Genomic DNA, 15669 nt, shown 5'->3' on the forward strand with positions numbered 1-15669 from the left:
AAAAATTAAATTGCCTTCAGAAAAGTTTCGAAAATGTTCTAGTACACCAGTAAGGAACCAAACATTTTTTCTCAGGCTAAGTGTCATTTTTTTTTTTTTGCTTAATAATTACTTATTAATTTTCTCATAATTACGAGATAATTATCTCGTAATAACGAGATAATTATCTCGTAATTACGAGATAATATCTCGTAATTATGAGATAATAGGGTAAGGGTGGGAAATTGTCGACAGTATCAAAGAGTATATAACAGAAGAGAGTCCACTGCTATTCTTAATGCACGCGAGTTAGCGTGAAGCCTCATCTTTATATTTCATTAATGAAAATTGTTTAGATATTTATTAGAAAAATATATTATATGAAATAATGTAATCGTTAACGCTTTAATAATATTTGAATGTTAAACACAGACACAATGTATACACAGGCTTATAGTACTAGAGTCCAGTTAAAATATGTAAATAATACTCGAAATAATATACTTATTATATATTTATATAAATATTATGCGTAAATATGTATTTAGTATATTACATTAAATTTAACGAAAAAACTGAAGAAACATATAGGAAGGAAGGAAGAAGAAAAGGAAAATAAATTGGAGCGGCTAAAAATATTTACCGAAAATAAGGCCTGTGTATACATTGTCTCTGTACTGAACATAATTCAATCTTATTGCTTTATTTAAATTATTATCAAATATTATTAAACGTTAACGATTACATTATTTCATATAATGTTTAAAAATAAATATCTAAACAATTTCATTATCGAAATATAACGTTAATGCTTTACTAATATTTGATATTTGAATGTTAAACACAGACACAATGTATACACAGGCTTATAGTACTAGAGTCCAGTTAAAATATGTAAATAATACTCGAAATAATATACTTATTATATATTTATATAAATATTATGCGTAAATATGTATTTAGTATATTAAATTAAATTTAACAAAAAAAAACGGAAGAAACATATAGGAAGGAAGAAAGAAGAAAAGGAAAAAAAATTGGAGCGGCTGAAAATATTTTTAAAATAAGCTTAATTTAATAACTAAATACATATTTATGCATAATATTTAGGCCTATATAAATATATAAATAAATATATCATTTCGATACATATTTACATGTTTTAACTGGACTCTCAACTAGGCCTGTGTATACATTGTCTCTGTACTGAACATAATTCAATCTTATTGCTTTATTTAAATTATTATCAAATATTATTAAACGCTAACGATTACATTATTTCATATAATGTTTAAAAATAAATATCTAAACAATTTCATTATCGAAATATAAACTCTGAAAGTAAATTTACGTAGATTAGATCAATAAAAATGGACATAACAATCCTTATTATTAATCCTTCATTAACAATAACTTTCAATCTTCTAATCAAATTTATATAGACAGAGTTAATTTCGACGTGGGCAAACCTTGCTAAAAAAGTATACATTCTCCATCAAAAGGCTTTTCCTATGAATGGAATGACCTGTTCAAAGCAGGGGCGGCTCTAGGATATAATTTATGGGGGTGGGGGCTAAGATTTCCGACTGGGGGGGATAAGTATTTCTTTCCGACTGGGGGACTAAGCATTTATGGGAGTTGGGTATCGGGGTCGGGAGGGTATGCTCTCCTCCCAAAACGATTTTTTTAAATTGGGTCCACAATTACCTACACCCGTAAGGTCCACAATTCCCCACCCTTACCCTACCTCGTTATTACGAGATAATATATGAATTTTTTTTAGTTGGCAGCAATACGCTTCCGTAGGATAAGATATGTTGGTTTTTTCCATTTTTTTTTTTTTTTTTTTTTTTTTTTTTTTTTTTAAACCTCATTTGACATTTTAACACAGCCTCAATTTGTTATTCGCTCTTAATGTTTTGGCAATTTCAGCCTCATTGTTCTTACAAAATGTGTTCTTTTAAAAAAGAAAAAGACAAGTGTACTATAACTTTAAAACGCAAGTTATAAGAGGAATGATGAAGAAAAAAAATGTGTGCTGTTTACCGATATGCCAAATTAGCATTAAACAGGCTACATAAATATTAGTTTGGTGGTTTAATATAAGAGATATGCACGAATAAGACTTTTCGGCGAACGTGTTTACACACTCTATTCTTGATGAATCCGCCCAAATTAACTTGCGTTAAAATTTTTATTTTATTTTAATTTTTTAATATGTTACTACTCGCCGTTCGTAAATACGTTGTATAAATACAGCATATTACGCAGGCGTGTAAGTTTTTAAATGGGTTGAGCGATCCAAATGCATGTAGGGTAATACTGTTATCGTTCATGTATTCAGCTGAAAACTTTCATCAGAATTAGAGAGGTTTCGCAAGCTTACGAAAAACGATAACGAATACGGTTACATCATGAATTTTTTTTCCCCTTCAGTAGCATATGTGTCAAAACAGAGGCGATTCATATATAAGCCATATTCAGCTCACACAGCAGCATATTGTAAGAATGTTTTGGGCACGAATGACGATAATCATGAGGACGTATTCGTATTCCTTATTAGGTTGTGTAATCTCACTATTAGGGAGTTTTCGCTGCACGACGTTAACCTTAACGTTAACGGATGGCGTCATAATTTATTCATCTTGTGCTGCGGAGTAATACGTTAATTTCAGGATTTGACGTGCTCGACCTACGTTAGTTACGGGTTTGCGCATGCGTATTTCGATTTTTTTTACAAAAGGGGCGGAGTTATCGCGTTGCATGTTGGGTACTAACGTTAAAGTTAAGGTTAACGTCGTGCGGCGAAAACTACCTATTATCTCCACAACGTAAATGAATAATAATAAAAAAACAAAATCACCACTGACGGTAACCTCATTTAATAGCAAGATGACAACAATAGTCTACTTCGTTTACATTTTGACAAGATACATAGTTTAAATATAGTAATTACGTAATAGGAAAACAGACTTGCACTATTACAATCTGACAGAAATTCATTAAGAAATTCTCAAATTTTACCGGTATACTTAAAATTAACATGAAAAACTTGATGAAATTAATTCAGTAGTTTTATCAGAATGAATTATCTTAAAGAAGGCAAATTAATTAAGAAATGTACCAAATATGTATCAGTTCAAATCCATATCAACATATTATGAAACAAAATTAGTTTAGCAAATACTACTACAAATCTCGCACGGTTATTCATTTTTCTTGTTGGAATTACATGCAGTTTTTGCTACTCATTTTCTCATTAGGAGGTAATAATGAACTGATCTCTTACTGTCTCTGTGGTATTAGAAACACTATATTATGGAAATCTACATTTATACTAAGCGATATACACCCACAAAAGCTTAATCTAAATCTATGCCAAAAATAGGATGAAAAAAACAGATATTTACAATTTCTGATATTAGTTGTGGATTTTATAAACCTTGACGCTATCACACGTTTATGGCTGTAATACAGGGATACAGTCAATCAATCACCATAGACCTATATTTTCTCAATAATTTATGGTGCATACAGTAAGATATATAACTTATGAAAAATCACAAATATTATACTATGCCATAAATATTTGGAATTATCATTTTTAATATATTGCCCATATACTATGCTAGAAAGGAAATCTTATTTTTCAACTCAATTGCTTGCAAATTACAAGTTGTAATAATGGTACACATAACAGAATATAGCGAATATCAAATAGCATAAAAACGTATTACAGAAGCAAGTATATATTGTACCTCAAAAAACAACAAACTAAATTTATGGAGTGTAAGCAATCCACGCTGTTAGAAGCAATATATTTTCTTGTAATTCTTACAGTACAACATGAAAACTAAACTACCGAATAATGAAAGTGAAATCATTAGTAGCAAATAAGCAAGCATCTCAAAGATTATATTAATCAAACCAATAACATGGAAATAGGAATGTGAGATACACGTAAACAATACAGTAAAAAATTATGCGTTGTATCTGATGTAGAATAAACATAATCCAAAGCTATTGTCGTTGATCAATTTTTCAGACACAGCCATTTACAGGACTATGTGTCTTACTAATTTAAATGAGTTGCTTTATAAATAACTTCAGGCCGCTAGTTATCTGTTAATCTTCGATAACGTAATGATTTTCTAAACAAACGTAATGCACGACATCGAAAATGTGAACCCTAGCATTAAATGGCGCTAATTATGGAGAGATCCTTAAAGGCGTTTGTACTTGTAGAAAACTGAAGACTGCTACAATGCGTCTCTTACGAGCATCAATTGTTGTTGTGAGCAAAAGTCCTGTTCAACATGATATGCCTAAATATGGTCATGACGACAACACATCATGACCATACTTTATATACACACATCATGGCCAAATATGAACATGAAACAGTTTTAAGATATAAGTTATAAGTTATATAAGTTATAGTTATATAAGTTATGTCTCATATCACAGACAACCACAGGATAAAAACAATTAGCATAGCAGCAAAAATATAAGAAGAAGCATAAATACGGGCCCAAAAAGAATGATGGTATGTACATGTGGGACAGAGCTACATGTTATCACAAAACAAGAGTTATTAGGCTGATTAATGTGTTAGGCTGTTCTCGTTCCTTAACCAGTAAATAGATTACTGGCGTTTGCTATCGCTAAGGACTTAATTTACTAGTGATTTGGGTTACGATAATTACGGAATAAATGTTAGCCTATCTATTTCCAAGACTGTAAGCCTTAACGACAACCAGAAAAACATTGCATATAATGCCATTGTCAAACCCTACAAAAAATACAATACTAAAAACATCTTAATAAACGTTCATGCACAAAGCATTATGGGATATCATTTCTACTCTCCGCTTAAAATGATTAAAAGAACATAAATTGGATTTTCAATGAAATACATTTGAATAATGAAATAAAGTAGCGATGAAACACAAGAAGCTTTATACACTACTAAGCGCAGTTAGAAAAATCTATAATTAAAAAAAAAAAAATGCCAAAGAAATATTAGAGCTTGCATCACACAAACAGGTGCTAAACAATGCAATCCATATCTGTGCAAGATATATATTTCATCAAGATTGAATTTCTCTATTATAAGAGCATGATTGATCGTATCGTCGTTCCAGAGGCTAGGTAACTATAGCATCAATAAAAGAAAGCTGAAAAAGTTTCTCAGCAGTAGGTCTATATTTGAAAACATGCATTAACATATTATTATTATAATAATCATGTATTTACACACAATACTTTTTTTTTTTTTTTTTTAAATGTTAGCATCTGCATATATGCTTCTATGAATGGAAGGGTTATAATCACATATACAAACCCATATGTTAATTCATAATAATATGCAAGCCTTATCAACAAATTATTTTTTTATGTATTTTTATACACACCAATATGTATATAATATATACATATAATTTAAGTGCAAAAATCGCTGAAGAATAAATAGTCTTGGCAATTACATATGATGCTCAGATAATATGTCAATCAATCTTCTATTTGTTCCAGCAAACTGGAAACGATGAAACTGAGCCACATTTGAAATGTAAATAAACTAATGCTAACGAACAGATGTTCAAAGAAATTAGCAACGTTTCATGCTCTCCAAGTTAATTATGCGTAATTGAAAAAAAAGGCCATACGATCATTAGACAAATATCTGCAACAGCATCGGGCATGAAAATATGCAAAAATCGATACGTGATTAGTTGGATTAGAAAAACAGCAAGGAAGCTGAAGTACGTAATTCGATACCTCCTCTTTCTACATTACTACTCAAGTCAATACATCTTTTGATCTGACCTTTGCACCAAACATTTAGGGTAATACAACACAACTATGATGATGTCATCAATTGTGACACATGATGGTGAGTGATGGGTCTTTTAAAAATCTCTCTTTCCAATGAGAAAGCAATAATGACAGGACGAAAACATTATCGCTTCTTCGGTATTAGGGCCGGTGATGCGCCGCGTGAAACAGGTCGTGAGGAGGATGGCGTATCGTCATTCTCACCTTCACTTTCGGCACTAGATTGTTCCTATAAATGAGCAGACAAAAAATAAAATCAATAAACAACAACAAACAATAACAAACAACAATAAAGGTTTGATAATAAACAAATCATTTGATTAACAAGTTCTATATATAAGTGTTCATTAATAAATATTTTTTCTGTATCAACCTCAACTTTTACATTCCTTATGGGAAGAGTAGGGTAATTATTTTCCCCAAAAGCAAAATATTCTTTAAAATACATTTATCAGAAAAAATATTGTATACCAGTATGTATTGTTCCCAAAAAATATGGGTCAAGATATTTAAGTGCCACAATTATAGACAATAACGAAAAAAAAATTGTTTTAAATGTATTTAATATTTAAGAATATGAATTTCTTAAATTTAGCCAGAATGCCAGACTGTTAGACATAAAATCTATCTATGGTACCAAAGTACTCCTTTGTATATTTATGAAAAATAAACAGTAAGCAAAAGAACAATGTAAACAAATTTGGTGTAGACCAAAAAAAAAAAAAATATGATTATGGTACCTTTAAAATTTGCCATTTTTTTTATGATTTTAAAAAACTTGGGGGGGGGGGGCACTTTGGTCCATTTAAATGTACATAACAATGTTATCAAAGGACAGATAGTATTAAGAAGAAAACCTGCTTGGGTTATTTTTTTCTTTCAGAGAATTTCCTTAAACATAAAAGAAAAATGAAAAGTAACTTGTCAGCTGTCGTGACAAAATGTGTCTTGCGGTACGAAAAATAAAAAAATGAGTTATTGATATATTTAGACAGATGAACATATCAGCTTTATTTTCGTCTGTAAATCATGTTTCAAGGTTGAGTAAAACTGGAGTAAGATCAATTTAAAGTTCAGATGTCTTAAAACCTACTTAAGAGAAAATTGCCTCTAAAGATAAACAACTGGTAAGTTTTGAGTTGGTTTTCCTATCAATTTTGAAAAATAGCATTACAAACTGTGCCTCAAAAACATGATCATCTTAGGTAACTCAACTCGGAACTTTTGTTACTAAGAAATACACATATTAAACTTATTAGAAAAATTGAAACCCAAATTTTGTCAAAATATCACTTCAGATGTATTTTCTTGTGGGATAAACAATAATTGTTCATCCCAGATGAATGCCCAGGTTTAACACCTAGGATGGACACCCAGGGATAAACACCCAGGATGAACACCCGGAATGAATACCTGGAATGAATACCTGGAATAAACACACAGAAATGAATGCCTGAAATGAACACCCAGAAATGAATGCCTAGAATGAACACACAGGGATGAACATTTGGGATGAGCATCCAGAGAAAATCACTGGGGAAGAACACCCACCATGAACACCCCAGTGATGAATGCCTTAGGATGAAACCCTTGGGATGAACACCTGGAATGAACACCCAGGGATAAATTCCTGGAATGAACAACAAGGATGAACACCCATGAATAAACACCCTGAGATGAACACCCGGGATGATAACACAGATAGACACCCAGGATGAACACCCAGAAATGAATGCTTAGAATGAACACCCAGAATGAACACACAGGGATGAACATTTGGGATGAACACCCAGAGAAAATTACTTGGGAAGAACACCCAGCATGAACACCCACGGAATAAATGCCTTAGGATGAAACCCTTGGGATGAACACCTGGAATGAATACCTAGGGATAAATACCTGGAATGAACAAACAGGATGAACACCCAGAACGAACACCCAGGAATAATTACCCTGCGATGAACACCCGGGAAGAGCACTCAGGGATGATAACACAGATGGACACCCAGGATGAACACCGAAAAAAAAAAAAAAATCATTGTATTTACTGAAACATTTTAAGCTTTTACATTGATGTTGAAAGTGTTAATGTCATTTATCAAAACAATCAAATCAAAACCATTAAAAACCATTATAAATACATTTAGAACTTCATCTATTTGAATGTTCAAACATCTTACTTTCCGAGTCCGATCCTCCTTGAGAGCCGTCTTCCTCGTCGTCATCATCTTCCGCCTCTGTATCGCTCACCTCTCCGGGGAGCTTACCGGTTTCCTCCAAGCACTGGCGCGCACTCTTGAATACAGATTGAAGGACGAAGGAATCCTCATATATCTACGGGTGACACAAATAAAATTAATTGTTAATATAAATATATAAAAGAATCAGTTTTAAATATGTGGCAAAGACAAGCCATACCAGTCACTCACCGCAAGAAATCAAATTTTAGCTATTAATACAGGGTTAAACAGTAAAATGCTATAAAAGCTTTAAAATGGTAAAAGAATCATTTTAAATCCGACATTTCCTTTATGAATTTACAGAAATTAAAACATACAACTGTTTAAAGAAATTACTTGAGAAAACAGCCTTCAATTTTGGGCATTTCTCAGGCAGAAACCATCACCAAATAATTGTTTTAACATTGAAAATGGACAAAAAAAAACAACATAGCATGATGTATAGTTTAGTGCAATAAAGTAGATTAAAAAAATGTTGACATTCCAGCATGTTTTGGCCATTATCTCTGAAACATGATTTGCGACGAATGACTGGTTTGGCTTGTCTTCGCTACATATAGTATAAAACTGTCCATACGTTCAAATTTTATGTGACAAATAAATGTGATACAACTATATTTGAGTATGATATGACATCACAATGCCCATATATGGGCACATCAAACAAATGTGTCACATCAAATTTTACCGTATGAACTAAGCTTAGACAAACTCCAAAGAGTGTGATGCAATATCTTATAATTTATTCCTCCATCCTCGTTGCGAAAAACATCAAAATATTAAATCGCCATTGCTTGTATATTTCTTTTCAAAGCTTGTCTCATATCATTGTATGTCATAATTATCAGTGGATCCTATGACTTTATTCATGTCATATTCAATAATTGGTAATAAGATTTTAGACATGAAAGTTATGTAACCTCATTTTTTTTTTAGTATTTTGCATTTGCACAGATATAATCTATACTGTAATAGTGGAATTTTTCTGTAAAATGGAATGTGTTTTAAGGTTCATTTCAGTTCATATTAATTGGCAGGCATGCCAAGTAGAAGTGAATGTTGTTTTATTAGGGAGTTGGTAATTGGTCATATGTTTTGCCAGATGACCTGATCAAATAATGACCTTGTCCAATAATGAACTAGAATGTAACTTTAACCTTGTTTTTGCAAAATACTCATGCTCCTTTCAAAAGCATATTTTTCACTTATTAAAGATACTAACTGTGATGAGTTAAAAAAAAAAAAAAAACAGAAACAAAATTAAAAAAATTAAAAATTAAATTTAGCATTCAAGTGCAGCCTCCCAGTTAATTTGGGAAAATCTTTCCAAAGAACCAAAGAACAATCTTTAATCTTTTAACACAAAGCTAACACTTTAACCTCTGTGAACAAATATTCTAATACTCTTTGCAATTTTTTAAAAATTAAATATATTATTATTATTATTATTATTATTATTATTATTATTATTATTATTGGTTTGATCTGTGTATTATTAATCACTTATTTGATTCTTTTAATAAGCTATTAATTTTTTTTCTTTTAGTTTAAAACTTTCCTTTACTGTGTACTAACAGGTCTCACTCCAATTCAAGAACCCTCCAATTAAGGATCAACTCAAATTAAAAGCCACTTTATATGGTCCCATATTAATGTACCTTTATTCTAATTAGAGACCAAAGCTGGTAAAGACCAAAGAAACCTCAGTCCCAAAATTCAATTTAATTTGAGGGCAGTGATTATAATTTTTTGTTGACTCTTAATCCATTACTATATTTATTTAAATTTTGTTGTTGTTGTTTATTTTGCTTGTTTTGTTTAAATATTTGATTTATATAAAGTAGGTTTGGTTGTACTGTAAGCGTAACCATATAGGCAGTACGAAACTCAAAGCCATCTGCCAATTATTCTGAAATAATGTTTCTATCTAGATACCCTATAAATTTTCTTCTATACCATACAAACATGGCAGTATACAAGGAATCGTATTGATGATGTGATTAAAATTCAAACACATATATTTCAATGATTTATTTATCATTAAATCTGCAATTCTATTATATTCACTATGTAACAAACTATAGCAGTTTTAAACAGTTGAAGATTGATTTTAAAACCAGCTCACATAAATTTGAATAATGTAAAAATCTGCTAATGCATTTCGCATGGCCCTCTTTGACTTTTGTAGCCGTGTGTAGTCAAGTTGTAATGCAAACCTTTTCAGAACCTCTTCAAGTACTTCTTATGAGATTAGAATTGATCTTACTTTCAGCAGATAAAACAAATCCTTTTATAAAATGTGGTTTAAGCTCCCTAGGCTGGCACAAACAGTGCTGTTAAATGGCAGGAACTTTAACTCTTCATGATTTCTAAGAATTCCAAAGGGCATGTTTTCGAAGGGCATTAGCTTTATATTAATCAGAGCAATTTACTTTCAATGATTAACTATACTTAATGTACATGAAGTCACCATAACAATGCATTAGTTGAACCACCTTAATGCCATGCGGATTACTGTAGTAGTTTGCCATTTAAATAAAGTAGTACCTCTATTACATAAGAGGACAACTCCAGGACCCCAAAAAACTATCCCCTTAACAGCCCTGGATGTCCCAATTCACATTGGTGGATCTGTGCGGGGGGAGTCAGGAGTCCTGAACCCCCTCCCACTTCCTTTGTGGGTTCATTGATTCACATAATCGTTTTCAAAAGGGGAAAAGCTTGAATTTTTAACTTAAAAGTCAATAAGACACCGCAGAAGTCGGGAAAGCTCATTTCCTTTTTGAGGTTTTTGGGGAAAAATGTTGACCTCCAACCCTCTAAATCTGAACCCAGATCATCTTAATAGTGGGCCCCCACTTTAAAAAACGTTCCGCCTAGAGATTACATCATGATAGGGAAAAAAGCACTATCATTTTTTTCCGGGAAATTATAACCGTCATTCAAACTACTAGATAAGAGTGATGGTTAAAGTTATTACCTGCTGTTTAACCAATCAGATATATAATAATCACTAACTGTAGAGTAATCAAATTATGGTTTAGAAAATGAGATTATATGGGTAAGCCCCTATTCTTCCAGAGATGGAATGGGTTTTTCTAAAATGCACACAAGTCAGCTGTTTACACTGGACCTTCAATATTCAAGTCATAATCCTAGAAGACTTGGTTCCACCAACCAAACCCTAGACAAGGAAGACCTTGAAATAGAAACGCCAATGTTAAGGCTGTAATTAACACGCCCCTCTGCCTTATTCCTCAGCCTCCTTACTAGCCCACAGTGCACATTTAACCAACAAAAGCCTTCTGAAAATTGAGTAGGCTTACACTCACCTGTGATGCTTCCACGTTGTAAATCTGTGCGTTCTCAAACATCAACATCACGTCCTTCTCAAGATCATCCAGGTTTCTGTATCGATGGTTTTTAATGCGGTCTCGAATCTTGCGGAAGTCCATAGGCCGTTTGATAGCCTCGTAGTAATCGGGAAGCTCCTTTCTTGGGGGTAGGGTGAGGAATGGATGAGAAAGTGGTCTCCCAGTACTGAGAAAAAAAAATTAATACTTTATACATCTGCAGAGGAATACCTATGAGTCTGGAAAAGGGGGAAGGAGGGGTTAAGGGGGTGAGAAGGTAAAGTAGGAGCTCCATGATTTAGTGAGGGGTCACTAGCTCACAAAAGAAGGTGTTATGACGTGATTTTTAACTACCTGAGAATGGTTCTTTTGCTTCGAACATTTTAAAAAAGGGGGGAAAGGGGGTAGGGCAGCCTTTTGTTTTTGGAGGTGGGGTGCACCATTAGATACACTAACTGTACATCTGTTGACAATGCGATTTGAAGTTTTCTTTGCAAAGTGCAGGGAAAACCATTTGATGTTGTAAAAACTATTAAATATTAAGTTTTCCTTGATGTTGACAAAATTAGTAGAAAGTTACAGTGTTTATTTATTGCATATTATAAAACAGGACTTACACAGTGCATCCAAACGGTTATCAGGTTTTGGTTTGAAATCCTGTTGAAAGCTATACATTTTGCTTAAAAATTTATTATTATGCCTGTCTTCATACCAAGGTAAAGATTTATATTTGAGGCTTGCCTTTCAAAAACCAGTGTACTGTCACTAATTGATTAACTGAGTAATTAGTATAAGAATGTTGCTGTAATGTATGCTTCATTGCACAGAAATCATAATACTTTTACTCATAGCTGTGGCAATGGTAAGACGATTCCGGTAAATGACTTATCATTTTAAAGCTTATAATGTGAAGAATATGAATTCATTAAAAAGTAAATTTTGTGATGTTGTTACTGATTTTAGTATGGCAAGCCCCATAACTATAATCGCTGCAGTGTATACATGGCTTGCTTTAAAAGAAATTGAGTAATGATCTGATATGCATGACGCAAACAACAATAACTATTAATGATGTTGCATATATTCTGTCCATAATAATCATCTCAGTGTAATTATTTCCATCACAAATATTAAAATCAATGAGAATGCTGGGGGCATTCTAATGTTTTCACTAATGCAAGTAATAGTGCTACCTAATTTAACACCTCGGCATGGTTATAGGCGTTAATTACTTATGTACAGTAGATTAGCTTTTGCCATTAACAAAAGTTCAGAGTGCTTTTCGGCACAAAAACGCACTTCACTTTTAGTGTAAAAAAAAACAAAAATAAACGCTTCATCAGTATAATGATCATTATTGGAAACTTCGCAACAAAGATATCTATTAAAACTTCAATTACATACATGAATATTCGACAGGTATTTGTTAAGTTAAACAATGCCCAGTAGCTAAACTGGAAATTTTAATCAACATCGCTGTTTGCATGCTTAAAGTGTACGTCATTTGCAGTCTTCATGATCACATTATTCAACCAGTTTTTTTTTTTATCAGTAGTCAACGTACTCCACTTAGTTTAAGCATTATTTATATTAAATTGCGTTAAGTTCTTATTTATGATGGGCATTTACGTTATCTTTATTTATGTTTTGACGTTCACCTTTGTAATGACATTTGGAGAATGCTTGTTTACACTGTAGAGCCTTTTTTTGCTACACATAATAGTGGAATTTATGATACATGACTCACACTAAAGGATATGATAGGTCCAGAACATCAATTTACTATTTGATTTATTTTTAGGCAAGACGTTTTTATACCTTGTTTTGCTAACAAGGTATAAAAAGGTGAAGTTGAGTTGAACAGCTTTGTGGTCAAGATGTATTCCAATCCTAGCGTCCTGGGTTCAAACACTGTCATTGCAGGGTTTTTTCTCACAACTAAAAAAAATTCCAGCCTCATAAAGTGACTTAGTTCACACTAATGCAATATAAGGTGAATGGTTGGATTATTTCAGCATAAACACCAAGGATAACCCATTAAAGTTTGTAGAAGATTTATATCCAGTGGGGTCCTTCTGGTGGTGATTGGGCAGTACACCGGGAGACAATCCCCTATTCTTTTCCAAAGAGTGTACTGCATTCTTTAACATGTACATGGGCCATGTACACGGGACCAATGGCTTAAATGTCTCATCCGAAAGACGGTGGGCTATCATAACGTGCATTTCAGGGCTCTAAAACACAAGGAGAGCAGAGACGTGATTTGAACCAGGAATCTAGAGATCGCCACATTTTTTGTGCACACGGCATGGCTACCACCGTTTAGCCCCCTGAGCTAAGATACTCTCTTTGGTATATATTTACTTATATTAACATTAAACTTACCCATCTTTGTATCTCGCCAAGGATGCAACTAGTTTCTTCATTTGCTTCACTAGTTTCGGTGGGTTTGGAGAAAGTTTTTCGACTGGAGGACGACCTCGTTTCTTCTTGGGCTTGTCTTTGTCCTTTTTGGATCCAATGGGACTTCCGTCCCTGGAGCCATTGTTGTCATCATCGTCAAGTTTACGTTTCCTAGATGCTTTCTTAGTGGAACGCTTCGATTCTCCTACTACATCGAGATTGCCGTCTTCAATGGCCTATGTATACAATAATTTAATTATTACCAAATATTTATAGTCACTATAGTTAAAGTTTGAACTTCATTTTATACACAACAGAACAAGATAATATGTTATTCTCAGTTTTTATGAAAACCATAAAATGTACAAAAGAGAGAAGAAAAATACAATTCCAAGTCAATGTCTGGATTACAGACGAGGCAAGAAAATAATTACATCAGTACCAGACAAATTTGCTAATATTAAAAAAAATACATTAACAAAGTAATTTAACATTAGAATTACAAATTCTATCAATAAATTCATACATTTTAATCAATGGGTACCAAGTTAACATCTTTTAACACATTCACGGCAAGGGACGCAAGTTTGCGTCCTACGGGGTTCACTTAGGCCGCCAAGGTTCACCTGTCCAACATAACATTATTGTAATGGCACACTAACTCACTGGTAGTGGTCACTAGAACACAAACTCTCGCTCTCGAGGTTCAGGGGAGAACCCGGAAGAAATTATCTAAAAATAACTACTGTACATTTGTTCGTGTTTCACTACAGTTGATGGGAATGACTTTCATTATGGTGGTGTCCTTTATGCTTTTGTGTGTGGGTTGAAACTAGGCAAAAAGGCTTGGCAGTCAACATGTTGAGCGTATTGACAACTTAGCTAATAGGAAAACTATAAAAAAACAAAAGCATTATTCTTTCCCAAAACTGGAGAGTTATTCCCTGTTAAATATGAAATACAGTTAAATTTGCCTTTAAGTCGACTCTGCCTAACTCAAACAATTTCCAACTCGATCTTATTTTACATGCCAAATTGTTGTGTTTAAGTCGAACAACTTTTCAATGCCATTTTGGATTCGACTTAGGCAAGTTCAATTGGATATGTTCAATAAACAAAATAAATAAATAAATAATTGAATGAATGAATAAATATTTAAAACAAAATGAACTTAAGAAAATTAAATATAAAAACAACTGCAAACAGCTAGATATATGATGTACCAAAGAGGACAATTTTTATTAAAATTTGTGGAAAACTGAAAAAAGAAAAATATATGTTTTTCAAAATTCATAATATTAATAGTTGACAACATAGTTCCGCTTTAATAAGAAATAAATCTTGAGATATACTTGAAATTGACATTGCAAGAATCACGCAAAACCAAAAGCGAAAGTATATAAAAAAAAGACTTGACACTTACTCTAATCCACTCCTTCTCGGTGAGGCCGTCCGAGTAATCGATATCCTTACGCTGCCTTGAGCCCCTTCCAAAGAGTTTCTCTGTTTCCTCCTCACTTGTCAACCTCTCTACTTCCTTCTCATCTTTCATCAGCCACGAAGGCAGTTCTTCCTCCTCCATGAGACGAGGCTTCCGTCCTGGAGCCATTGCCTCTTCCCGCCGTCTCTCAATGTCCATCCGCTGATAAATCTCAAAGTCCTCCTCGGTACGCGCTATCATCTGGTTGACAGTTTCATCGTCAGGAATCTCGTTCTCCTCCTAAAGAAGGTCGTAAATATTAAAGTTGCAATTAAATGTCACGCTATTAGCGTCCCGCATATTTAATCATATTTTATTTACTACGAATTTCAAAGGTAATACAATTTCAATGTTGTTCTTTGAATATACAGGTCTAACT

The 15669-nt window shown here is 32.9% G+C and overlaps 1 protein-coding gene across 1 annotated transcript in view; it reads right to left on the reverse strand.

The window, feature by feature from the left end:
• Nucleotides 1–7950: 7950 nt before the first annotated feature.
• The window catches only part of LOC117112223 (probable global transcription activator SNF2L2), a 28265-nt gene continuing 20546 nt past the window's right edge, over nt 7951–15669 (reverse strand). Inside the window, exons 23-26 of the mRNA XM_033255301.1 lie at nt 15234–15530; nt 13793–14046; nt 11387–11594; nt 7951–8148 (exon numbers count right to left, since the gene is read on the reverse strand). Of these exons, the coding sequence (XP_033111192.1) occupies nt 7966–8148; nt 11387–11594; nt 13793–14046; nt 15234–15530 (942 nt within the window). The 3' untranslated portion in view covers nt 7951–7965. The remainder of the gene's footprint in view (nt 8149–11386; nt 11595–13792; nt 14047–15233; nt 15531–15669) is intronic.

Source organism: Anneissia japonica, unplaced genomic scaffold (assembly GCF_011630105.1).
Source record: "Anneissia japonica isolate Jap-2015-1 unplaced genomic scaffold, ASM1163010v1 scaffold287992_len753583_cov170, whole genome shotgun sequence".
In the NCBI taxonomy this organism is placed as follows: domain Eukaryota; kingdom Metazoa; phylum Echinodermata; class Crinoidea; order Comatulida; family Comatulidae; genus Anneissia; species Anneissia japonica.